The following is a 26,064-nucleotide window of genomic DNA, read 5'->3' as shown; positions in this document are numbered from 1 at the left end:
TTAATGGGCGATATTAGTGGTAGGTAGATGATTGGACTAGATGATCTTAGAGGTCTTTTCCAATCTTTATTATTCTACGATTTGACAAACCTTACACACAGATGCGTAACTCTGCTTCAAGTTGCTGTCAGATACACTGTGCAAGGGCACAGTTTATTAAGAGATCCAGGACAGCTGTGTTTTCACTGCCTTCACACCAGCTTCCAGGTCATCTAACAAAGTTTACTCAGAAATGATTGTGTATTTGCTTCCAAATAACTGAGGAAAACACTGAGTGGTTTTAGGTCAGATCTCTGCAGAGCTCACAGAAATGCCCTTGTCGACAATTATTGCCCAAGACCTATCAGGCAGTTGTTCTTCTTAAGCGTTTGCTTTATTGAAACTCATTTTCTAACGAGAATGCTGTTCAGCTTTACAAGCTAAATCCTTCACAAATCTGCTGTCGTCAAAGAATTGCCTTGGCCAACCAAATTTCTAATCTCTCTTTAAGACACAGTTTTCAAAACTGCATTAACGTGTTAACTGTATTAACTAGATTCATATTGCAGTTATATTCTTTAAGTCTTGAAATCCCATGTCTGCTTCACTAACCCAAAACTGATGTCAAAGTAAATTAGTTTGTAATAATCCGGTTTAGTCTATCTGCCTTCCTTGATGTTAAGAATGATAACAGCACTGCTGGCACTTTTGGCAGACTCTTTCAGTCACCTCTCCTGAACCTCCTGAATGCATGTCCACGGGCTTAAAACTGTTTCTCACAACAAAAAGTTGGTCAAGCTTCTACTTAGTGGACTGAAAAATATTTCATTTTCACTAAAAGATTCAATCATCATCCCGCTTGCATTGAACACAGAAGCATAGCAGGATATGATTTTTTCTTCATTATTTCCTTTATTTATTATTCCTTTATATTACCTTTTCCATTATTAAGAATTTGAATATCATAGTTCAGAAAAGGGCACATTTTAGTTCAGACAAAACTCATCTCTCCAACAACTAAGAGTCTAACAAAGCAGATCCAAGACTGGGTTGACCCTTTTTACCTCCGCACATATTTCATTTAATCTCACCTGTATTCTTTTTCCTAATCAGGATGCCATTTACCTGCAGTTGCACGTCATGATCTTTGCTTGTTTGCTTACGCCCCAATTTGTCCTCAAGGCTAGGCCCTCAATTCTGTTTCTTAGTAGTTACTTTCAGACATCTCTACCTGTTCCTCATTTTGGATTTTACCATAATTATGATAGATTTTTAACTCATCTTCTGATCTTGCCTTGCCTAATGATCAGATACAACTCTGTCTTGTATCCTGATTCAAATCCTGTAACATACTGTCATTCTTTCCCCACTTTTGGTTTCATCAAATCCCGTTTCTGTACTTCCTTCAGTTGTTCATTCAGATTCTGATTCTAGCCCAGCCCTAGACATCAGCACCAGCAACTTAAACCCAGGGTTATCATCCCTGACACGGTAAATGGATTACTGCATAATATTCTAAACTTTATATGAAAGTTCACATCAAAGGGAATAGTAATAACAGTAGTTAGAACAGAATTTATATGTGCAGTATCTATATCTGTCATATACATCAGTGATAGCTTCATTTTTATTACATATCCATCTTAGCAATATATAAACACAAATTTATACAGATACTGTTTTTCTTGTTTGTCTTTCAACATGGGTTCCACTTTGCCTTGGGGAAGAGTTACAGATTTGCATGTAAATGTTGTCCAGAGATGTCAGGACTCTTAGTCATCTACTGTCTCTGCTAGAAATAATGTACTAATATATTTATTGATTTTTAAAATACAGCCAATAAATATATATGGTTAGAATACAAATCAGTATTTTCATATAAAGTACATAGTACCATGCCTTGATACAACAAAACCAAATGTAAATTACATTTTTATAGTCTTTTTCCTCCATCAAGCTGATAAAATACTTTTTATTGGTTAATTACAAATTTTTTACTGGTACGTGACAGAAATGTGTGAAATAGGTTTGTAAACTCTTGTTTACTTCTTAGCTATATTGGATCTTGCTTCCTGCCTTCTTTGGAAGGAAGTTTAATGTATAATGACATCATCTGCGCAGGACATGTAGCATCTCAGAGAAACTCACCTATGGTAAATCACAGAGGTCATCTTGTTATCAGTACTACTATTGTAGTGATACTACATTGAAATAACATGAAAATACAGGAGATCACAGCCACCACTGGTGAAGATCAATGTTAGGGACAAATGGTAAAGATGCCAGGCTAGAAAGTCACTGAAATATGGAAGTGATCTCCAGAAATAGGCTACTCAGCTACACAACACCTCTCATTTTTTTATTTCTTTATTTTTTAACAGGACCTAGAACAACCACAGTGTAAAAACAAGAAAGGGAAAGAAGTAGGTACAAAAGGTTAGTGCTAAGCGTGCAAGCACAAGAACAAGCCCTGTAGGAACAAGGAGAATATCTGCTCTAGAATATAAGAATTTGCAGAGTTAAACCTAAGAGAAAACTAGCACGATAGATTCTATTCCACAATCTCCCAAATACACAAGTTATTTTCAGATACTATTTGTATGCTAGTGCATTACTTTGAGTACCTTGTCAGTCTCTTCTAGCTGTTAAAAACAAATGATGAAAGATTCTTCCTTATGAGAACCCAGAAGAAGGATCCCTTTTTCCATGACCTGTGACTGCTGACCTGGAAGCAGAGGGATTTGCTGTCATGTAGTAGTGGGGTTCAGTGGAACAATTTCTGCTAAACAACAAAGCCAGAGAGGAGATTGCCTCTAGGATAGAGGACTGGATCAAGGGTGGATTCTTGCAGACTGTCACTGACAATAAAATGAGGTTTTCAATTACAATGCTCAGCAGAGAGCTATGTTTCAGTGTTGCCAAGTGATATATGCTCAACATAGCGTTTGTCAAACCATTTCCACTGCTAAGAGTTAATGTGTCAGTCTTTGAAATGCCTTGCTCTTCTACCACCTTTTCTGATGGAAATGTGAAAAGTGCAGCTTACTTCTTTTCACAAAACATCTTGTTGAGATTCCTGACTCCACACTGACTGCCTCATGGGGAAAGCTTGCTTTCTAGAAACTTACCTAATGGGGATTGTTGTACCATAATTTTGCCTCACTGAGATAAGAAGGTCAAAAGGGAAGACAATCGCTAAATTAAGTGTTAAAAGGTAAATGCCAGGTTCAACAGCAGCTTAGACGTGCTAGAAGTCTGAATGCTACACTTCACAAGCAGCATCAAGCACATTATTTCATTTTAGCTGAGGTTATGCCACCAGGTGATGACTGCAACAGACCGCTGTGACAAAAGCAACATCCCTACCCTTCCTGTTATGAGAACAAACAAGCTAAGAGCAAGTTCCACATGAAGACTGAACAAGAGCACACAATTAATCCCAGAAGCACACCCAGAAAGCAGCTTTCTGGATTAGTGTTGCTGTGAATGTCAGCAGCCAAACCAACCAATCCCAGATACCAATCACACATCTGAACTTTAAATCACTATCTTACACCAGGCCTGATAAGCATCATGGAGTTTCAGTTGTTCATAGGAGTTTAATTCACTGTTTTCTTTCAAACATTTATGTCCGTTTGCACTTGTCTAGGTACATCATAGCCACTAAATCAAACAATTCATCATTTCTTTGTTGGTACCCTAGACAGAGAAGATCCTCTGAGAATATGCTTATAACAAAAAGGTCACTTTGAAAGTTGACTAGACACATGAATAAAAAATAAAACATTTAGTTAAGCCCTTTGAGGAGATGAGGTTGTCATTACCCTTTACTGACTGAAGAAGTTTTTCAACAGCTTCTCAATCCTACCATGAGCCACATGGGGCGTTTAATGGCACCTCCTGGGGACACACAGAATCAAGGCCAAGATTCAGCTTATTACCTGAACCTTCAGGAAGCTAGCATGGCAGTCAGAGATTAAGAATCATTATACTCTTGGCAAACTGACCTATTTCCAAATGATGCTGTCACAGGATGATATGTACAGCGGGTGTATTTTAGCCAACAAAAGCCAGTGAAGTGCCACAAGCTTCTGAGCTTCCTGTTCAGAATTAAAAGCCCCTCTGCACACGTTTTCTAACACAATATATAGCCCGTCTTCTTGTCAGCACATGTCTTTCTTGAAAAATGAGAGCTGAAAAATCACTTGGCATCATTTCTTATGAAAGGTGAGGAAATTAAAGGAAATGAAAGCGCCTACCAAGTAGGAACAGCTGATATGAAGGGCCTAGTGGCTAACACGCTTCTGAAGTAAAGTGCAATTCCAATTTAATTCTCAGTGCTTAAGTACCATGTAAAACAGAAGTGTGAAAATGTAAAAGTATGTGAGACAATGACATTTTATCTTTAGAAATGTTCATCCCTCCTGGGTGTCATCCCTACTTACAAATTAATCACTGGAGCAGGAATAGCCTAATACGAAGCTAAAAATGGGGTGAAATCTTTCACCGAGTATGCCTGAAACAGACATTTTATTTCACAAGGGAAAGAAGACCTATTTTGATCTGTTTGCTAGCAGTTTCACAAAAGCAGCCTCATGGAACCTGAATGGAAAACTCTGATGGTGACTGTAGCACAGCGATGGCTTGTGCCAGCCACCAAGAGAAACCCCAAGGTTTAGTGACATGTTGCAAGTGAGCAAATTGCCAGTACTCACTGAGCTACCACATTCTGGCTGGGATAACAGCAACAGAGTAAATATGATGTTATAGTCATTGCAAACACAAAATAAAATATATTAACATAAACCACTTAGAGAAACATAACTTGGCATTTGTGATTGTGTGAGCGTACCCTCTCTGTCTTAGCTAGTACAGACAATGTTAGATTCTAAACAAAGCAAAATCAATATTTCCAATCAGCCAGCAAAAGGAATGGGCATAGGGAGACAATTACCATCCCTGGAGCTCAAAATCCATCTACACCATATAGATGCATAAGTTCCTGATGCATAAGATGAAAGCCTGCATCTCCCAGTACCTGAAAGTAAACTTTCTGAGACAAAAAGAATGACTGTAAGCTGTTAGTATATGTAAGAATTGTTCTCTTTTCTCAGTATTGGAAGTGAGGTTACCCAAACAGTATCCAATAATCTGTTTAAGTTCCTACTTTGTCTCAGAGTAAAAGCTAGGCTGACTGGCTCTATCAAATGTACGTTAGTTTAAAATATTTTTTCTTGTCTGAATGAACTGCAGAAATCCAAGTGCACAAACCTGCATAAAATTAGGTATCGACAGAGAAAATTACTATATTCACAGCTCAGCTTAGTGATTTGCCTAACAAGAAAGAAGATACATTGGCTGGACATAGATCAGAATGAAAAAGGAACCTGAAGGCGTTAGAGGGAACAGATCAAGATTTCAAAAGGAGTTTTAATTTCTTTCATGTTCACAGCTCTTTTGCTTTTGTGCACAATTATGCTGCTAGACCTGTTAACCAGATTATGCCATTGTTTATGAGTATTAAGACCTAAAATCGGCTTTCCGCAAATTGAAAAATGCCTGTAGCAAGTGGCATCCAAGTGATTCTCAAATCACATATTTAAAGGAAACTGGAGAGAAAAAGGACAACTTTTCATTAGGGAAATCCAAGAACTCTCTTTATAGTGCATGGGAAATAACTGCAGTCAAGAACCAAAAGATGCTGCTACTGAGATTCTAATAAAATTATACTGATATTTCATATTTATGATTTACATGTAATACGGTTGTGCTGAAAATAAAATGTCTTCTCGAACTACTAACATTTACACACCTTTGTTTTCTCATCACTAACCTTAGACGATAATGAAGTATATGCATATATATAAATTCTAACTGCTAATATCCAAGTAAAATTCTGAACGAAGCATGGAATGACTCTTCGATTCCATTTTTCCTCCTACTAATGGCTAGAGTCTGATTTTGCTTACACTGTTAACTACAGAGGCTTCAAATATTTACTGTGGACAAAATGAGTATCAGCCCATTAGACAACAAGACACCATTACACCTCAGCAGCACGAGACAGCAAACATAGCAGGGCTTATTTAAAACAAAAAGCAACAGTTACAAAACCTGATGAATTACAGAAGATTTTGGTTGCAAAAGAAGAGTTGCCTGAGCGGTTTATTACTCCACAGCTATAAAGTCATTACTTCTTATCTTTTTTTACTTTTATTTATTTATAATCACATTTATTTATAAGTACCTAACAAGAGCTCCCCCAAAAACTTAGTGTGTGTCAAATACTTATTCCAGTCCTTGAAACTCTGCTATCTGCAGGAGAACTGCGTGAGAGACCCTATTTTATACTGCTCAAAGATAAATATAAAGTTGGTCATAAGAAATGACAACATAAGTTATCAGAAAACTTAGAAGCAGGTGTACAATGGTGTACAATGGACTGTAGAGATACTCTAAGGTGACAGATAGCTGTCTCCTTGTACCATGTTTGCAGTACAGAACACTACCAGAAGAAAGGTATTACAGCCTACTTAAATGCATGAATAACCTTGAGAACTATGCATTACCAAAGATCAGGACATTTCTGAGACACAGTTTTTGCAGCCACATTCCCAGCTGTGATTCTTATCACTTAAATTCTCTTAATGAAGAACAGCATACAAAAGCCTCTGCTGGATCATTTACAGATTCATACAAAATTCACATCTCGGTTACTTAATTGGAACCCCAAAGCCTTCCTCTACTTACACTTTTTTTGTAATTGAGTTGACAGCTACCATATAAGAACTGTCATAAATACCTCTAAATTACTAACATACATTTTTAAGTAAAGGGGAAATACCAAAAGTTAAGTTTCCAACCTGGCGGTTGTACTGTCTGTTATATTGCCTACTGGTTCCAGGAAGATAGCATCGAAGTAGTTGTCTGACACAGAAGTAACCTCCCATCTGAAGCTTAACTGTGGTCCGGTAATACGAATGTTCAGTGCAAATAAATACTTTAATTCAGTGAATTATTACAGACGTTATTTCCGAAACAAGTATTCTGCATTTGTGCAGACCTGAGAATTAAAATGAGAAGCCCAGCACAAGGCCTGTTTTATCCAATTACACTGTTGAAGAAAGCACTAGTATCTATATTTGAATTACCAAAGTTATGGACTTAAGTAAACCCATCCAGATTAAAAGGTCTGAATTCTGGACATCTTTTTCAACACACAACAACTCGCAGCCAAAGCCATCAATGAACACTTATTTCAATCTATAAAGCCTTACTGCACTTACTCAAAATTAAGATCTCTTTTACCTTCCTCATGTTACCTAACAGCTCTTAGAAAGAAACAACAAACGTAGGACAATACTGAGCAATTTCTGTACTTCCTTAATATGTCTAAATCACATTTATTTACTCTTCTGTTAGCAAATCTCTTCAATACAAGGTTTCAGTTTGCATATTTGCCCCAAACCCGTAGCCAATGCATGGATTATGAAAGAAGGGTGTAACTGATAGCACTTTGCTACGCATGCTACAGGAAAAAAAGCCATCACTGATCACACATAACAGAGTCATGTGGTACTTACTATTTGTATGTTTCTGATCGAATGTACTCAAAAACATGAGACACTCCCAGCTGGAACTGGTCAGCTATAGGGGTCACCCAAGGATTGTTCTCTGCTTTGAAGACTTGCTTTTGACCAGTCAAATCCAAATTACCTGAAAGAGATTTAAGAAATGGCATAGGAAAAATAAAATGAAATACAAAGAAGTTTAAAGAAATACCTTGCTGTAAATAAAACACCCTTCATTCATTCTGAAGCGTACAAACATAATCAAAGGAAACATTTGAGGTTTAATGGAGTGGAAAAGGAGGACAGAGCAGTTCCCACCATGATGGATGCAGTTGCACAATATTCATTTCAGTGGTACAACATATTGCACAGCAGCACTGAATTTGGCTCACTACGCGTAATATTTATTCACTGAGTTAGTTTGAAGTAGAGCTTAATTAGTGGATAGGTTTTGGGGTGTCCTGCACAGGAATACATCCAGTAAGCGCTGCCAGAACAAGTGAATAAGAACCTGGGGCTTTCTGATGCCTCTCCCTGAACGTCCCAGCTCTATCACAACATCAGAAGTTTCACATTACCATACCATTAAACATACCCTTTGGACCTACAGGACAAGTCAGCAAGACATCCCCGTCTGCCATGGCTTGCTGGAATGAACGGTGAATGACATTACAGTAAGATTTAGCTCTGCTGAAGCTTAATGTTGCAAAGCATTTCTCAATGACTACTCCAAGCACCATGCCAACACGTGATGCCCAATGGGCTTCTTGCCTTGTCAGTGCCCAGTGAGCTGTTTGCACCAAGATCCCATGATGAGAATCCCCTATACTGAGAAACAAAAAGAAAGACATTCTTGTTACAGGTCAGTTTTACCTGTTTTGTTGACGAGAAGCCTTAAAGACTTCCAGGAAGTTCTTATTGTTTATTTTTGTTTGTTTGTTTTGTAACAATTTACCACCAGAAACCACAACAGCAGATGCTCTACTGAAACTTCTCATGGCCATGGTTACAAGAGGCTAAGCTCCAGGAAGGCCCAGCCATTGAAATAAGTGTTCTTTGAATTTAATAAAAAAATAAATAAAAAATCTCTGCTACCATTTCAAATGTTTATTTTGCAATTTTTATGACTAATGGACCCAGCACTGCCATTAGAAATCCACAAGGAAAGTCACACGTACAAAAAGAAAAAAAACACACAGAAACCCATCGAAAATGAAATAAATAAACAAACAATAAAATAGAAGGTTTTGAAGAACAACCAAGCCAAGCTGTCACAGAAGCCTAAAAGCAACCTGATCTGCTCGTTCTCCAAAACAAAAGGCACCTGTGTAAGTCGAATGAGCACTCATGTATGCTACAGGCTCCTGCCAGCCCCCTGCATTTCCCCATGTTCTGCGCTCCTGCTTATCATTACTGTGCTTCTCTCTATACAAAGGGTTAATGCAATTAGAGTAAAGGCAGACCATTATACTGTGTGAAAAGATGTCATGCATCTCATCTCGCCTATCAACAAGTTACCATTACCTTGCCCATCTCATCTGTCAGCTGTCTGAGGCCTGTTCTTTTTAAATAACGACATGCAGGAAGCATCTCACCCTGTCCGTCAGCAGCAATTGCCCTAACTGCCTCATGCTCCGGTGCACCCAGTTAGGGGCCTCACACCCATCTCCTTTATTATGGGACTTGCAGCCCTGGTGTTGTAACAAGGATCAGGAAGCAGGATTAAGCACTGTGACAACGAGGACCTAATCAGCTAGAAGGTGGGGTGCGGGAATCTGTATGGGCTGGCTGAAGACAGCCTCACTGCTCTCTACTGAGTGGTAAGGCACAGGCCTCCAGGGAGAGCGGCCGCGCTGCAATGAGCAGCAGCCCTCTGACCGGCACTGCTATGAAGATCATGCATCACTCAGAGGCGTACTTTGCAACAGCAAATTGGATTTTCCATTTTATTAACTGCAAAAAATCGCACGCGTTTCTCTCCAACGCTACCAACACTGTAAGCACTCGCTTATAATTAGAGCTCAGTAAGTACTTCGTCAAGATGAAATGATGCATCTGCGTACAGCTAACAAAAGTAGTTAAAATCACGGAGAAAAATCTGACCCCATTATGCGTCAAATTTAATGGAGCCTACAAGAATAAGCAACACACTCCCAAAACCTCCGTAGCAAGCATCTTAACTGAATTCTGAAGCCCCAAGCTGTTTCAGAAATGTACAGTCCAAGGAATGCTGCCATATGTTTCCCATCTCCATGGGAAGCGCGCCCACTTCCAATCCTAAATACCACATGCCCATTTAAATGTAATTAATTGAAATAAATACTATTCTACTAAAGTCAAAGAAACCCTACAGCAAAAAGAGATCTGCTCAAGCAAAATGAACTGCTGACCTCCAAGTCAAAGCAGTCTCTTCATTTCTCTCTGCCTTCTGTTTGCCCCAGAAGATAGCAGGGGCAGCTAGAGATATTTTACCTTTCACAAAGATAAAATTAATCAAACTATGGAGAAAACTGGAGCACCCTCAATAGTGGACCCAGACCCAGCTCTCCCAGCTCAGGAGGTAGCTCTGAACCTCCACCAGGAGCAATTGCTTGGGGACCTGGCAGCCAGCTTGAAGGGTAGCCGGCACCTCACCCACAGGGCTTGTCAAATAATTGAATGAAGCACTGCACAGTGAAAAGTAACCATCCTTCTGTCTCTGGGGGAAGCCATCACGAGAGAACAGGTGCTCTTCCACAGGAGGAGTAAAGGAGGGCTGTCCAGAAGAAAGGAGGAAGAATGCAGCACTGAATATTTTGAACTCTACTCATACAACACCAAAATTTCCATCTGGAAATACCTGTAGACAATGAAGAGCAGAAAATTAGGCGTGGTAGAGAGAGTCTGTCCCACCTTAGCAACACTGGGGGAAGAATGAAGCCTACCACACCTGCCACAAGTCAAGCAAATTGAGAACAAAGAAGCCTTAAAATTAAATAGTGAAACACAGGATAAGGACGTGCCACTGGTCACAGCAAGAGGTCATGTCCTGGCATCCTTTCTGCATATCCAGCCAAACCACCTGTGAGCTGCCCCAGTGCCCATGTGACCCTGGCAGTGCGGGGCAGAGGCTCAAACCTGCCTGCAGCAACGGCTCCAACATGGGCACGGCCGAGTCATGCTGTGTGGCTGGACACCTCACAGACGTGTTCCGTCCAAACCACTTGCCTAAAAATGTTTTTTTGTGGTTGTTTTATGGCAGCACTGTGCTAAGAAATACCCTTATTCTGTCCCTGAGGCATCAGATCCATGGGCCAGGGAAAGAGACGTGGCAGATGTGCCTTTATGCACAGCGTCCAGCAGCAGCAGCACTCTGCCTCCAGGCTTTAAGGAACTTTATATACTGTTCTGCTGCACAGATCACATCAAATCCCTCTGATATTTTTAGTAAGCAAAAGACAGGATTGCCTCTAGTAAAAATCCAGCACTGAAGATTCAATCACAAAGTATTTTAGAGTTTGGAGACTGCAATGGTCATTATTGGTGTGTTTTTTCCATGCACATCACCTTCTCAAAACCAATCCATTTATCATTAATAAAATTTAGTATAACTAGTAGACAACAACTGTATTTCTTTATAATGGACTCAAGCACACCCCATCCTGGGTGACGTTTCAGGGAAAAGGCAGCTATGCTTCCCCTGCTCCTCTCTCAATAAATCCATCCTGCATGTGATCTCAAGCATGTTAGTTAATGGTTGTTGTTATTTTCCTCAGTGCTGCTGAAATAAAAGTAGTTTGCGTGAACACTCAGATTTTGTTCTACTGCCTGCGAAGGCCAGAAGAGCTCATAAAAGCAGACAAAATGTTGCCTCCCCCAGACTTGTTTGCAGAAAATAAGTGTCAGACTCAGCAATAATGCAATGTATCACCCTGACTAAGGGTGTCTCCAGACTTATCAGGCTCCTCCTGTCCATTAGATCTAGCCTGCAAGCACCCCTTATATTCAGCAGATAGTCCCTTATCCTCTTGTCATATATATCTGAGGTATAATATTTACCTAATTGATGTATATTAGAAGTACAGTAAGGTATGATTAGTATACACAGGCATTACTTCAGTACAAACAAAGTGGAACAGAACGAACACAAAACTGCCTTGTCCTTTCCACTCCAACGCCCCTTGGCAACACTTAAAATACTTTCAAAAATTAAAAGGTGAAATAAAGTAATTAAGCAACTCTGACATTTGAAAAGTGAGCATTGGCATTCAGCATAAGAAGCATGATCCTAGCTGTAAAATGCCAGATCAACGTTTCTTTGTAGTGGTTTAAATTCATCCCTAGTGGAGCTTCATTAAAATCATTAGAATTCCAGCTGAAATAATTTGGGGCCTGTATACTGCTATGCTTCCCTTCTGATTCCTACCGATATTATGCCCCGCTTCCAGCTTAGACTTTACAGTACCAGCCTCCAGGAGAGGCCTCGAGCAGTAACACATTCATTTCAGTTATTCCTCTTAAGATTGCAATTTAAATGTTCTTTCCCTTTACAACACAAAGGTCTTACTCTTTCAGTGTCATACATCAGACAGGAGGAATGAAATAAAATTAATTTCTTTATTCAGATATAAATACCCTCGAATCCTGTTTTATTAAAGGCTAAGCAATGGATCAGTCTACTACAATAAATTTAAACTTAGGTTGTATGTAAAAATATGTCTGTCCTGGATTGTTTTAGATTTGCTTGGCACTACAGAGCTTATAATTTTTATTACTTTTGCGGCATGTGCTTTCCCTCCATAGAGAGAGAGATTGGTTCAACTGTGGGGGTGGAAGAAATGTCATGACTGTTATATCGTAAAAATGATACCAAAGCAATTAATTGTGAATATCACCTTAAATTCTATGTTGAAAAAATAAAAGAAGAAGAAAATATATACAGACTTCTATGCCACAGAATGAATGTTATCAAAAGCAAATGATTTTTACACAAGTCTTAAGTGCATGTAAGCTGTGGATCATTAACTCATATCATCCCTATAAAAGGGAAGATCATCTCTGCTTCAAAGACCTCTATCACTTTTGAAGGAGTAACAGAAGAGGGTAGACTTACACAGCACTTATGAAGGAGCACTAAGGAGACCCAGAGCAAAGGAAGGACATGCACATAAGCAAAGTGTGACTCAGTCTTCTCTGGCATCAGACAAAATTATCACGGAAATAGTACGATAGCAAATCTACAGCTCCATGACATTGTTGAGAATACACATTTGCTTATTAATGAAATAATACGGACTAAAAGAAAACGACCAGTAAACCTAAACCTAGACTGAAGTCTCCAGAAAATCAATCCCAGCAACAATTTTGTCCTCTGGCCTGTAAGCTGTTTTACCAAAGAAGCTCTAACAGTATCATGTGGAGCCATCAGCACACCAGACAACCCTGAAACAGTATTGGTGTTGGTTTTGTTTGGACAGAAGTTGTCTGTTTTACTTAACAGGGAAAACAGGCTCAAGTCTCAAATAACAAGTCAGATCAAGTACATGCTAATAAGCCAAACATATTCTCCACAGCATCTGTCAGACAGAAGCAGGATGGAAGTTTTCCTCTGGCTGCATTTCTGACCACTCAGATGGGAATGCTGAAGCCTTGCCTGCGAGTGTAAGACGGGAAGCCCCAGGAGAAGAGAAGTCTGAATGAGCAATACGAAAGGCAGACACTGGAGCCTAAGCTCATCCTCAGCTCTACAATTACTTTCAGGGACAGAAAACAGGAGTACAGACATGATCACATCACATTAGTCTGAGTTCTGAGACTTAAGTGAAAATTTCCAATAATGAGTTCAGAGATTAGAGCCTGTCTTGAATTTTCTCTTGAATACATCTAGCAGCTGAGGTTTGCCCAGCTATCCCTGTGTCAGTTCAGGAACTGAAGCGTTTAACAAAGGCAGTTCAAACAGAAAAACATGTGGTCTGGAAAACATTAGGAGATGGAGATTCTGCCACTGGTGCTTTGTTCAAACAGCTCACCACTTTGTTAAAACGCATTCTTCATTTCTGTTCTGGACTGCCTCAGTTCCCCAGTATGGCTGCTTGTCCTACAAGTGAGAAAGACTGTGTTTTCTCCTCACAGTAGCCACAGGCACCAAGGTCAGTGCAGAAGGAGGTCAGGAGGTGCTCCAGGTGCAGAGCAGAAGTTCGCTGCAGCCCAGGAGAGGCCCATGGAGGATCAGGCTGTCCCCTGCAGCCCATGGGCACCACAAGGAGCAGATCTCCACGTGCAGCCATGCAGGAGCCCACAAAGCAGCAGTGGATGGGGCCTGAAGGAGCCTCAGTCCACACAGAGCCCCTGCAGGAACAGGCCCAGGCGGGAGCTGCAGACTGTAGGGAGCAGCCCACGGTGGGGCAGGAGGAGCTGCCGCCTGTGGGGGCAGTGCTGGAGCAGTGCCTGAAGGGTGGGCCCTGTGGTACGGAGCCATGTTGGAGCAGTGCTTGAAGCCCATGTAGGATCAGGAATGACTGCATCCTGTGGGAGGGACCCCACGTGAAGCAGGGGCTAGATTATGAAAGAGCACTAAAGACAAAGCATTATGGACTGACTGCAGCCCCATTCTTCCTTTCCTGTGCTGAAGAAGGCAGAGGAGGTAGAAGAGGATGGATGAGTGCAAGGTGTTTTTAGTTTGCCTTTAGTTCTTACTCCTGTACTGTTAGTAACAGGCAATAATTTATATAAAACTCCATTAGTTTAGTCTGTTTAGCCTGTAATGGTAATGGGTGAGCAATCCCCCTATCATTATCCCAATCCTTGACCCCTTTTTCATCATACTTTCTTTTCTCCCCCTCTTCCTTTGAAGAGAGGGAGAGAAAGAAACAAAGCAAAAGCAGACCAATTAGATCTTGACTTCTTTACCCTTGAAGTCAAGGTGAGGTGAAACGAGGCCAAATGGTACTGCTTCAGCCACTGCTTTCATAGCTTTAAGGGAAGAGGATTTTACTCTCAAGCATCTCAACCTTTCATAGGACTGAATCCACTTTGTTTTAAGCCCTCTTCTGAGATATTTACATGAAATTCCAACAAAATAACAAAGGTCAGACAGAATCATTATAGCAAAGCATAATGGAGAAGGTAACAGTAGGAGACTTTCACTCAAGAATGTGTCAGAACTGAAGATGAAGCCTAGGAAAACAAGAGAATGTATGAAATACCAAACTTCTCCCTTAATCAACATTTCAGGTATTAAGTACAGGAGGAGTATAGACCTAACCTGACAAATCCGCAGTTCCATATCCAAGTCAGAGGAAGACTAGTTAACTCTCCTGGATGAAGCCCTGGCAATTTCTACCATCGCTCCCCACAACAAACCTGACGTTAGCAGGATTACAAGTACAAACAATAAGCAATATTAACATTCACAGATGACAGCCACCAAGCAGGGCCTCAATTCAGCCCAGTGCACGAGGCTCTGCCCCAAGCCCCAGCCCTGCACTAACACCTCATACCCACACACAACAGACCTCGCCACATTGGCAGCCAAAGCCCCACCGCGTGCAGCCTGCAGGCGCAGGTACCAAGGCAACCAGGCTCATGGCACTGTGTGGGTAGCTACAGGGAAGCAGAGAAGAAACAGCATTCTGACAAAAATCCAAGAAATTATTTCCAAATGTTTTCTATATTGTTTCTAACGTCACTCCAAATGACTTCTGGCCAGGCTAGATTCATCACTCCAACATTCCTAACACAAATAAAAGAGAACCCTGGCTAGAAAACCTATAAGAATTTGGAAGTTTCAGTTTTCTTTCTTTGAAAAGGGAAACTGCTGGAAATACCATTTACTTCATTGCTCCTTGTAACAAACACAGTGCTGATGGGGATCTCTAGGAGCACGCCAGCAGTCACTGCAACAGGCTCCGAATGTGTCAGCTGAGAATCCAAGAGACACAACGCGCCACAGATGGGGTTTGGAACAAAGAGAATTAACATGATGTTGAAGCTGTTAAACTTCAGAGATGTTTCAATGGAACGGGAAGCATTACAGGCTTAGAGGATCAGCGTCCCAATTTATTTTGAAATATGTTGCATATTTTACCAACTTCAGACTCCCAGGGGATTCTAATTACACAAGAATTCAACAAAGCATTCTCTCCCTGAAGGGTTCCTATCAGACCAAAATCTAGTTAATGTAAGTTCAAAAAGGATTCACTGTACCTTCAAAACTTCCACTTAAACATAGCTTGCACAGTATTCAGCAGAATGAACCCAATTTTAGGTGCTATGAAAAGCATAAAAAGAATGTTTATCAACAACAAACTTAGCTCTGATTGGCTGTAGCTACAGTTCTCATACTGCAGTTCCCATAGAAGAGATACAATTATTTGCTGATAAAAACATCATTTTATGCTGATAATACTTGGAATCACAATACAATCAACATGAGAAAAGGCTACACACATACTGTAGTCATCTGAGAAGTGACAGGAGGATTTGCCTATTTTTAAAAGAAATGTAAGATGAGATTTGAATTTTGGAAGTTGGGCGAGAATTACAGCAGTGAAAGGAAATGAATACCAGTGGTGTAAGCCTAACAGATGGGCTACAGAAAACATCTTTCTGGGTATAATGGACTTTTGCAGAGTTCTCATTTCTTCCCACATGCCTTAATACTCATCAGGTGAGACATGGAACCAGTCAACTACATGAAAATCTATTTATGTTTATTTTTAAGCTTAAACTAAGCCTGAAATGAGAAATACAACAGCATCCACAAATTCTGCAAAACACTTTCCTTATATAAATAATTTGACTACAACCTATCTTGTTAAGTACATTCTTCTATTATTCCTTAACTAGTAATAACTGTCCTATTGACCATCATGTAAAACAAGTTCTTTTGTTTATCTACTGCTAAGTTTATTAAAGCTTCTTATTTTCTCACACCACTCTAGCCTTAGTCCTCAAAGTAGAAGCAGGTCTGTTTTTTTTTAATTGGCAAGCTATGAATTAGGTGTTCCAGCGCTCAGAGCCTGTATCCAGAGCCTGAGACACTCAGCTTCCAGCAAGTGTCACAGCCTGCTATGTGCAGATGTGAACAGTGCTGCGCTGCGACGCAGGTAGAGTGCAGCGGTCATTGATACTGGGAGAAGAAAAGTTTGGTGCTTACCTGAAGAATATTTAGAAAAGAAATATCTTTTGTGAAATAAGTGATTCTTATGCTTGCACATGCCCATTATAATTACCTAAGTAAACTGCTATTTCAATTAATATTAACTTGAGCAAATAACTGCAACTACTTTGTGTAATTCACAAATTCCAGTCATTTCAAAAGCCTAAGGATTCCTTGAACTTTCTATTTAAAGCCAGTCCTTTATTCAAAGAAGATAATTCAGCCCTTCAAAATTAAAGAAATGATGAAAGAATTACTTAACCAATGTTTTACCCTCCATAAAAGGAAACATGACTACTGACCCCATCGGGTTTGGTTGGTTGTTTTAAAGGGATGAGTTTTCTACTTCTCAAGCATGCCTTTCACTTAACTGCTCCTATGACTGCGACCTGTCACCTGAGGAAATCATTTCATCAACTAGAATTGTATTGAAGACTATACTTAAAAGCCATCAATTTCAACATTCAGTTGATAATTAAACATGCATCCTTAGAAAACGCTGTACTTCCCCCGTACATGTGTGCACACGTGTTGGCAGCATGCTGATCAACACAGCCAACACTGGAATACATGTTTCAAAAAACTCACAATTTGTTTTCACATCAAAAACACAAACCTAGAGATAAGTAAGTTGCCATTTCCATTTGGTTACAACTTTGTGAATAATTGTGCATCACATGCTTAATCTTACGCTGCTGACTCTGCTAAGAAACTCTTTTAAGAGGCACATACAGGTCCACCCAGATGACCATACAATGAACTTAAAATGCTCTCATTGATCTTACTAATTGCATCTGCCACTGTACGTAGTTCTTCTTTCTACTCAGCTTTCTTTTCCAAACACCATTCCAATTGTTAAATGGTCAGAATACACAAAGTGACAGATTTAGTGCTTCCTTGGCAATTTATATAACTGACTGCAACTCTGTTGTTGCAGTGAATCATGATTTATTTGTCTCACAATGCAGCACATAACCTTTTAAATGCTAGGGAAAAAAATGCCAGTGCCTCTTTAAAGTTTATATATGACTGCCCACCACCATTCCTCATGAACGGGATTTTGAGAGACAAATGATAAAAACAAGCTGTGAATTCCACCCACCTACTCCCGGCCATTTCCTGCATTCATCATCCACACATACTGTATTTACAGACAAGCATCTTCACCACGAGCACCAATACACCGTTCAGTCTCCTCACTTCCTCTCGGACAAGAATCCTCAGGCTAATGGCAGGAGCACCGCTATGTGCACACCAGGGCAATGCAGACAGGCCCCAGCCCTGACTGACTCATGACAGACTCAGTCACCTCAGGTGGAATTAGCACAGACAACACAGGTTTATTTACTACTACCTCAGTTCCAAAACGTTGACCCCACTGCCTGCGTATGGCCTTTTCTCATACCTGCCCTACCATCCATGTCTTCCTCTGCACTCACTTCCATAACCTTTTAGATTCAGTTCACTGTATTCCCTCCCCTTCTCATTCAGATAAGCTGGTTTATTTGGCTGTTTATATTGTGCCCATCTCCCTGGTAAATGAACAGCTAATGAGTCACTGTTGTCCACCACTGCCCGAGCTACTAACGCTCATAAGGCAGTCACAAGCCTTCAGCACCTTTAATTAAGAAAGCGATAATGAGAGAGGAAAGATTGTTTACTTTAAACGGACCAGCAGTGCCTCCAATTAATGAAATAGGACCTGCTCATTGAAAAGCTATTTATCCAACACGCGCTGCACAAAGTATTTGGATAATTCTTACATTATAATTCTATTTTAAAAATGTAGGAGGGAGAACTCAGGAAGTAGATTTTTTTCCACAAATGGCACCTATGGAATTAGTAGTCCATTCATTAGGGTTTAACACCACCTTTCATCAGTATATTTTAAATCCATCTGCAAAGGAATGTTTCTCTAAATTGTCCTTATTTGCAAAAGGGCAAACAGAGCTGCAGACCTGAGGTGACCTCCAGCCATTCAGCACACCCATTAGCTCCTACTGTGGCTCAAAGACCAGCTCCAAAGCCCACTTGGCGTCCTATTTACCAAACTCCATTCCCTAAATGTTTGCTTAAATGTCTAACAAACAAGTAGAACATTTCTTCTAGACTTGAGAGCAATGGTCTCTGGAAAAAACATCACAGATCTTGAGTTACTGTAGGTATTTACTATAATTCTTGTAGTAGGTGTGGTATAAACTGCAATGCAAATTCGGGCAACCAATCATGAATGAGGTTCCTGGGTAAGATGAAACATTGGGAAATTCATGCATAGCAGAGAAGTATAGCCTATAGAAGAGCAGAGGAATAATAAAGAACAGAGATGATGAGCTGTGTCAGTGCACCTTGCCTGGATCAGGTAGGTCAAAATTACAAGCCCTTTTCCTACCAAATTGCAATAGTGTTCTACAGGGCAAACACATGTTAACTAGAGAAGAAAAATGCTCCTCTTATCTTTCTGAAATTGTGCAGATCAGTGCAAAACAAACGTCAGAAATTTTGTTTCAAGTGTTTCCATTTAGCTTGTTTGACAGTAAAACCATTTAAAATGAATCTGCTGTTATACTTGTAAGGCAGCAGCATGTTTAGAGCACTCAGTTAGCCACAGAAGGTGGTTAGACTCAGTTCAGCATTTAATTTCCTCCACTTTCTGGAAAAAAAGCAAGGTTGTAACTTAGGAATCTACAGAAATGTACAAATATTGCACATGTCTAAAACATTCCTGCAGTTGAAAGAGACATTATAAATATGAATAACCAAAAGCTGAAGGAACTATACCTCAGTGTCACGGAAAAAAACATTTGAATCTAAAGAAACAAGCAGCTTTCATCCACCAAGGGAAAAAAACAAGGATAGATCATGTCCGCTACATTGCTAAAGGCACAAAATTATGGCAGGTAAATTATCAAAGTAAATGTCCATTTTGCCTTTACCACTCCCATAAAAGGGAATATTGCAATGCAAATTCATCAAAATCAATACTTAAGTTTCCAAGAAAAACTCTACCTTCTAGGTTGAAAGGAGTTACTATGTATGAAATAATCATAACTACAAATGGCCAATAACACAAATTCCAAGTACATCAACCAGTTCCACTGCTTTAAAAGCTCTTAACTCACTATTACAGATGACTGAAAGAGATAATTGAAAAAATCCTCTGATTTAGCTACTATTTTATTCAAGTTGACCAAACTTTACAAGAACAGTCACAAATAAGCTACTGATACCACTTAACATAATTTTGGCTGATCCAAATAGCATTTTCAAAATCCAGACAGTCTAACAGATCCTGTATTTATGATATATTATAAAGAGCAGGACTGGCAGTCATGTCTACTAATACACAAGGAATACATAACAGGTACAAATCTAATACAATGACACAAGCAACATCTTCTGGCCCTTCCTGAATATCCAGTAGATGTGAAAGACAAAGTGAGTATTTCTTGGGGGAAAGCAAGTATTTAACAGCAATTATAACTTTAGCACGATAATTTCTTAAGGGTTTAACAACAGGCTTTGTTTCAGAGGAAACACAGTGCATTATTATGGCTAGTATTCAAATAAATAAATGATCACCCACGATCTTACCTAGTTCTGGGGGCAGCACGGTAAGGCGATTTCCCTGGATATGAAGTTCCTTAAGCTGAGTGAGCTCCCCAATTTCTTTAGGCAGTGATATCAGGTCATTGTCTCTAAGACTCAGCTAAGAGTGAACATAAAAAAGTCAGAACAAATTTTGGTTAGCCTAAAGCAGCCTAAAGCTGAACTATACTCTATCTTGCATCCCCCCCCTTCTGAACACTCGATTCTTTCAATTTATTTACAAGTGTGTGCTGATGAACAACAAACAGTTCCAGGTTTAGTGGTCTATTCCTGCAGACGTACTCTACTACTTCTCAAATTGACTAGATTCTATTCCTACAAGCATTGCAAAAGTGAATTGATTTTCCAAGAATTTAGATAAATTACTTACTATCTGCAACTTTGTGAGCTTCCCAATATCTGGCGGCAGGATTTCAAAATCGTTGTCACTTAGATAGAGTGCACGCAGGGTGGCTGCAAATTAAATAGCAATATATAAACAGGGTGGCATATAACCCAACCATTTGAGGTCTAATCAATAAAAGGGAGTCAGGTTTGATTAATAACCCTGACTTGGTGAAAAGCCTTTGACATACCCAGGGCTCACAATAATAACAAGCAGGTCAAACTTAGATTTACTGGCTTATTACATTGTTGGTGAGTTCAGGAAAATATCTATATTCAAAAGGACTGACACAATTAACAATTTCTACAATAGTCAACTCCGGCAGATTCTGGCATATAGTCTCAATGCTCAGCTGTCAGAATGGAGCCATTACTCTTTATTATCCCCTGATTCTTATTTATCACACCAATCTGCATCCTAAACAAACATAAAAAATCAGTTGAGTTTATGGACAAATATGCATCTATATTAAGTTCTATAGAAAGTACAGCATAAGGCTGGGAAAGAGTTCTTAAAAGAGAGTAATATGGCAGGCTCAAATCGTATAATCTGTAATTTACACAGTGCCCATGAAACACACAGGAGAAAAAACAAGATGACCTGGCACAACTTCGTAGCTTGCTATTACTGAATAAGCACACTTGACAGGTTTTTGGAAAAAAGAAACAATTAAAATGGAAACTCATGAAGAGAGAGGAGATTCTGATTCTCTCATGCACTTTCCTCCTCCTCCTTTCATTTCGTTATATGCGACCATTTGTAATAAAGCTTACTTATAAATTTCCCTCTGTCAGGTTACAGCCACAAAATCTGTCTCAGACTGCAGCATCCCTTCCTCTCCCCTCGTTTATCACTCTCGCTGGTTCATGCACTGATCCTGGAGCCACTTCAGCTTAGTGCCCAGAAAAGACTGGTACTAAGGTAGCAGCAGAATCACTGAAAGCCAGAAAGTGCCAGAATTCAAGTTGCTTAGGCAACCATAATGAAACTCTTTCACACATATGCATTACAATATCTTTAACTATGTGAGCATATTTTCTAACATGAGCAAAGATCAGCTTAGTTCTGCCATCCGTCTGCCAAACCTTGTAACCTTAGCTTTTTTTTTTTTTTTTTGCATGTTTTTAACATATTGATCACTTCAACACCCCCAAGCTGTTAAAACTGTTTCCATAATTAACCATCACAAACACAATTGTTTCCAGAGTCAACATACAACAGTAGCTTTGGAAAATAGTTTATTCTCCTCTGGAGCTTGTGAGCCTACACAATGCTTGAACTGAGCATGGGGACAAAGGAAATATTACTGAGAAGAAAACTAAGCAAGTCTTCTCATGTCCAAAGATGTCAGGTAACTGTATATCAGTGATAAATATTGTTGAGCTGTGTAGAAATATTCAAGAGGTATTCAAAGACGAAAAACATAAATAACAGAAAAATTCTGTTAGAGTTTGGTCTCCATCAAATAAATTTCAACTGCAGAAAGCAAAGCACCATATCACAAAGATTTGTAGAGTTTTTTCAAAAGTTCCTTACTCAGATAGAAGAAGTTTCCAGGTAGAGAATTTTCGTTTAAGTTGTTGTAAGTCAAGTCAAGAACCTCCAGTGCTGGTAAAGATCCAAACCCCCTTGGCAAGGTATTTAATCTGTTCATGCTGTACGTGAGAGAAAAAAACAAAACATGACATCAGTATGCTTTTCATCTGGCAGGGATAACGAACAACATTTTCATTTCTAAAAAATCTAACCTACACCAGACTTCATTTTTCTTTTGTTTTGCTCGCTATAAGATACCGAGCAAGTCCTCTGTGATGTAGACTTTTCTAAGCTTGCACTTTGATAAGTATTTCCAAAATTTATGTCTTCACTATATAGGCAGCCTGCTACGCTGATCAAAGAGCCACACCTGAAAAAGGGAACAAAAGGGAAAGTGCTGCTGTACTCAGCTTGAGCAGTGTGCCACGGAGCAAACGGGTCCTTGGCAGGTGACCCATCCTCTAAACCATGAATCACCATTTTGTACCTCACAGCATCTTGACCATCTGCTATCCCCCACATTGGGTATTTCTTCACCACAGCACGAGACACAAGGAAGAGTACATCAGGCCTACAGTATTTACACCCATTGGAAGCTGCTGTTCTTAAGACCATCACATTTATGCCGTAACTACAGGTGCACAGGAAGCACAATGCAAAAAGTAGTCACCCCACTAACAGACAGGCTTAAGTCTAAATACAGCTCATTCAGTCTTGCAGGATTCAGGACAGCAGTTCCCATTGGCAACAGCCAGAACTATAAGGGGAAAACTGACAGAATGAAGATTTGTCTGATAACCTGGAGCAGACAGGCTACGGAAGACAGGAACTTCCATCTAAACTCAAATGGCTGGAATTAAAGTACTCAGGTAACGTCTAGAGCAGCTGCAGTGATGAAGGAAGGCAAGCAGCTGGAGATGATATTCAAACACCCTCACTGTTTGTAGATAAAAGTAGAGCAGTGGCTGATCACCACTGAACTACCAGTTTGTTATTTATATTGTCTTCAGGGCATGCACACCAGATACAAAGTTGGATCTTGCTTCGTTTGCCACCAGGGTTTGAAAACAGAACAGAGAAGACAGACATCTTCAGGAACAGTGTGTAAGATTACAGGCAGTTATTTTAAGGAATAGGGATTTGTTCTTAGGTGATTTGGGGAAACAAATATGACTTTCCACATTATCTTTAAACATTTCCTTAATTTAACTCTCCTTCTGACAAGAAGTGATAAACAGCAAAAGCCACAACTGAAGTCAATAGGAGATGTTATACAAACATATTAAGTGTAATGTAGCACTAAGATGACTCAGGTCAAAGTATTGACAAATTTTAGTACCCAATGAAGATCTTGGCACTGATCTCCAGGGCCTTCCCTCCTCCACGCAGTGCTTGTTAAACACTTCATTATACTATGTGACAAATACTATGAAAGATATCATAAGGACAGTTAATCAGTCTACTTGTTCTACGCCTGGGCACATGAAGCTGAAGATGAAGACAGCCCGGCTTCAGGGGATAGCTACAGGGCTGAGCATGTATGTTCAGAATGGTAGCAACAGCAGGAGCAGTGGCATACTAAGCATGCTCTGGAATAGTCTGTATAGTCACTGCCACAAATACAGTAACCCGAGGACCACTACATTAAGCTGCTTAAAAAATAAAAGAAAAATAGAAAATCCTTTCTTCAGGCATCTGTAAAAGCTTTTAACCATTGAATACATATGTACCTTATACTATTTTTTTTTAATTTCTACCATCAGTAGGTGGGTCTGCAGCGCTGAGTCCATGCCTTTCAAGTCCCTGGTGCAGATGGCCCAAATATGGATTGAACATATATCTGTGCCTTTGCTTTTGGCACTGTTTTAGTTGATTGGAACCATCTCACTCATTTGTCTGCACATGTAGAAAAGTACATTCTCACTGAGCGCAGCAGTTAATCTTCATGAAATGAAGATTAACAAATGCCAAAGTTACTTCCACATGCTGTTAACAAACCCAGATTTAATAAACCATTTATAGTACACAACAAGACAGACTCCATTTGATATGTGATGTGTAGAATAAATACAGCTGGCATTACCATTAGCAAATCAGCTGGACCCCAATTTAACAGACTCTTTAATGTAATTAAAAAGGATCAGGTAGTAAGAGTCAAACATTTGTAAAGGACTTAGTCCCAGAAGAATTCTGCAGAAATAAAATCCTAATCTTCCTGTCATGGATCTCCTGTGAAGAACCTTGCCCATATTAATTGCATATTCATGCTAGTAGGATGTCGTACTGTGTAGCAGGCAGTAAGTGGGAAAACAGACACCCCTGTCCTACAAAGGACATGCACCTAGCAGCTACCACTTCAGCAGTAATACTGAGACACAGAAGAACAATCTCCCCTGTTACTCCTGGAGATTTGCCACTGCCTTAAAAACAGATTTTTATTAAATAAGACTAAAAGTAGTTGCTTTTTCAGTAGTAAAAGGAGATAACGGCCCCGATGGTCTTCCCTTTTGTAGGCAAAGAACAGGAAGAGAAAGTCTCCTGTTTGTAACAGATAGAATAAGACCTATTCTTTGGCATGGAAAGAGAATTAGCTGAAAGGCCCTGCCGAGGACTATGCAAACAAAATTTCCCATTCCGTTTTTAGCATAGGAGCACACCTTCCACTTCCTACCATACCTCTTGACCCTTTTGCACTGAAATCCTGCCAGAAACATTCTTATTCAAGCTATCCCTCTTCTTTAGCAGGCTGTTTTGATGCCTTGTGTGGACACGTTATCTGCAGATAACAAGAGGGTTCCCACCCACCCAAACTACTAGGGCAGGACAGTTTGTCCTTAAACTGACTCCAAGCACATCTGAACCCATTTTGCAAAGCTATATTCCTGGCTGTAAATCCTGAGCCTGAAAGATGGCTGACCTCGAGAGAGAACATTTAAATTACAAAATCCTTGTAGGTCCCTTCCAACTCAGAATATATTATGATTCTACAATTGTAGACATTGCAGGTCCAGACCTAAACCACCAGTTCATAAGTAACAAATTGTTCCCAAATGTCCCCTGTTCTTAATCCCAAAAGAACTTGCAAAAGACATTAATGGATAAAAAAAAAATAGGAAAAGTGTTGAAGACCCATATTTGAATTACACTAACACTCGTCACTTCTGTAAGTCATGGAAATAACTTAAATTCTTCATCCCTCCACATTATGCAGCACTTCTATATACCGTTCTAAAATGGCCAAACCCCAAGTTGCACAAAGTTCCGCTTCTCAGAGCAAATATTAATTCATGATCAGTTCCAAGTTCAGACAGCTGTAAGGGCACACTAGACATCTAAAGTGATCAAATAAAGACCAGAGAAGACACATCATCTTGAAAATGTTTATTCGCAAGCCAACAGTTCAGGAAGCAATTCAATTATCAGCACTTTACAAAAGTACCTAAAGCTGGATACTTAGAGCCTAGCCAAAGTTATTAGATATTTCAAATAGTAAAACAAACTCAGTTAAATTAAGGTTTCCAAAAGTTGAATTTATAATACAAACATTCTTTCCATGAGAAGCCTACAAAATTAAAGCTTCCCCTTACCAAGGCTTTCCTAAGTAGCTATACTTTAATGCGTCCAATTAGTTTCAAGAAAGTTCATTTCAGGTTCATTTTAATAATTCAAGAAAGTCTTCTGCTACTGTAGTTATAATGGAGTGTCACCAACTCTACTTGAATATGGTAACTGAACACTTAACAGGAGTTTCTCTGATTCTAATTCAGTCAGTACCACCTCATTGAATGAAAAGCATACCATATTCAATAAGGACTTGCAGCTGCCCTTACAGATTTAATTAAAATTGA

General features: G+C 39.6%; 1 protein-coding gene across 4 annotated transcripts in view; it reads right to left on the bottom strand.

The window, feature by feature from the left end:
- The window catches only part of RSU1 (Ras suppressor protein 1), a 100,828-nt gene that overhangs the window by 51,259 nt on the left and 23,505 nt on the right, over window positions 1-26,064 (bottom strand). For 2 of the 4 annotated variants that reach the window (XM_015281387.4, XM_025147185.3), the window contains exons 5-9: window positions 22,217-22,335; window positions 20,666-20,748; window positions 20,281-20,395; window positions 7,563-7,695; window positions 1,589-2,127 (exon numbers count right to left, since the gene is read on the bottom strand). In XM_015281387.4, the coding sequence (XP_015136873.1) occupies window position 2,127; window positions 7,563-7,695; window positions 20,281-20,395; window positions 20,666-20,748; window positions 22,217-22,335 (451 nt within the window). In that variant the 3' untranslated portion in view covers window positions 1,589-2,126. Of the gene's footprint in view, window positions 1-1,588; window positions 2,128-7,562; window positions 7,696-20,280; window positions 20,396-20,665; window positions 20,749-22,216; window positions 22,336-26,064 lie in introns of those variants that run through there. The other 2 variants (XM_015281386.4, NM_001199591.3) reach the window with 1 other exon arrangement.

The sequence above is a fragment of the Gallus gallus genome, chromosome 2 (genome assembly GCF_016699485.2).
Source record: "Gallus gallus isolate bGalGal1 chromosome 2, bGalGal1.mat.broiler.GRCg7b, whole genome shotgun sequence".
NCBI classification, from domain to species: domain Eukaryota; kingdom Metazoa; phylum Chordata; class Aves; order Galliformes; family Phasianidae; genus Gallus; species Gallus gallus.
The sequence above is the reverse complement of the archived record's forward strand: the minus strand, read 5'-3'. Positions and strand labels throughout refer to the sequence as shown.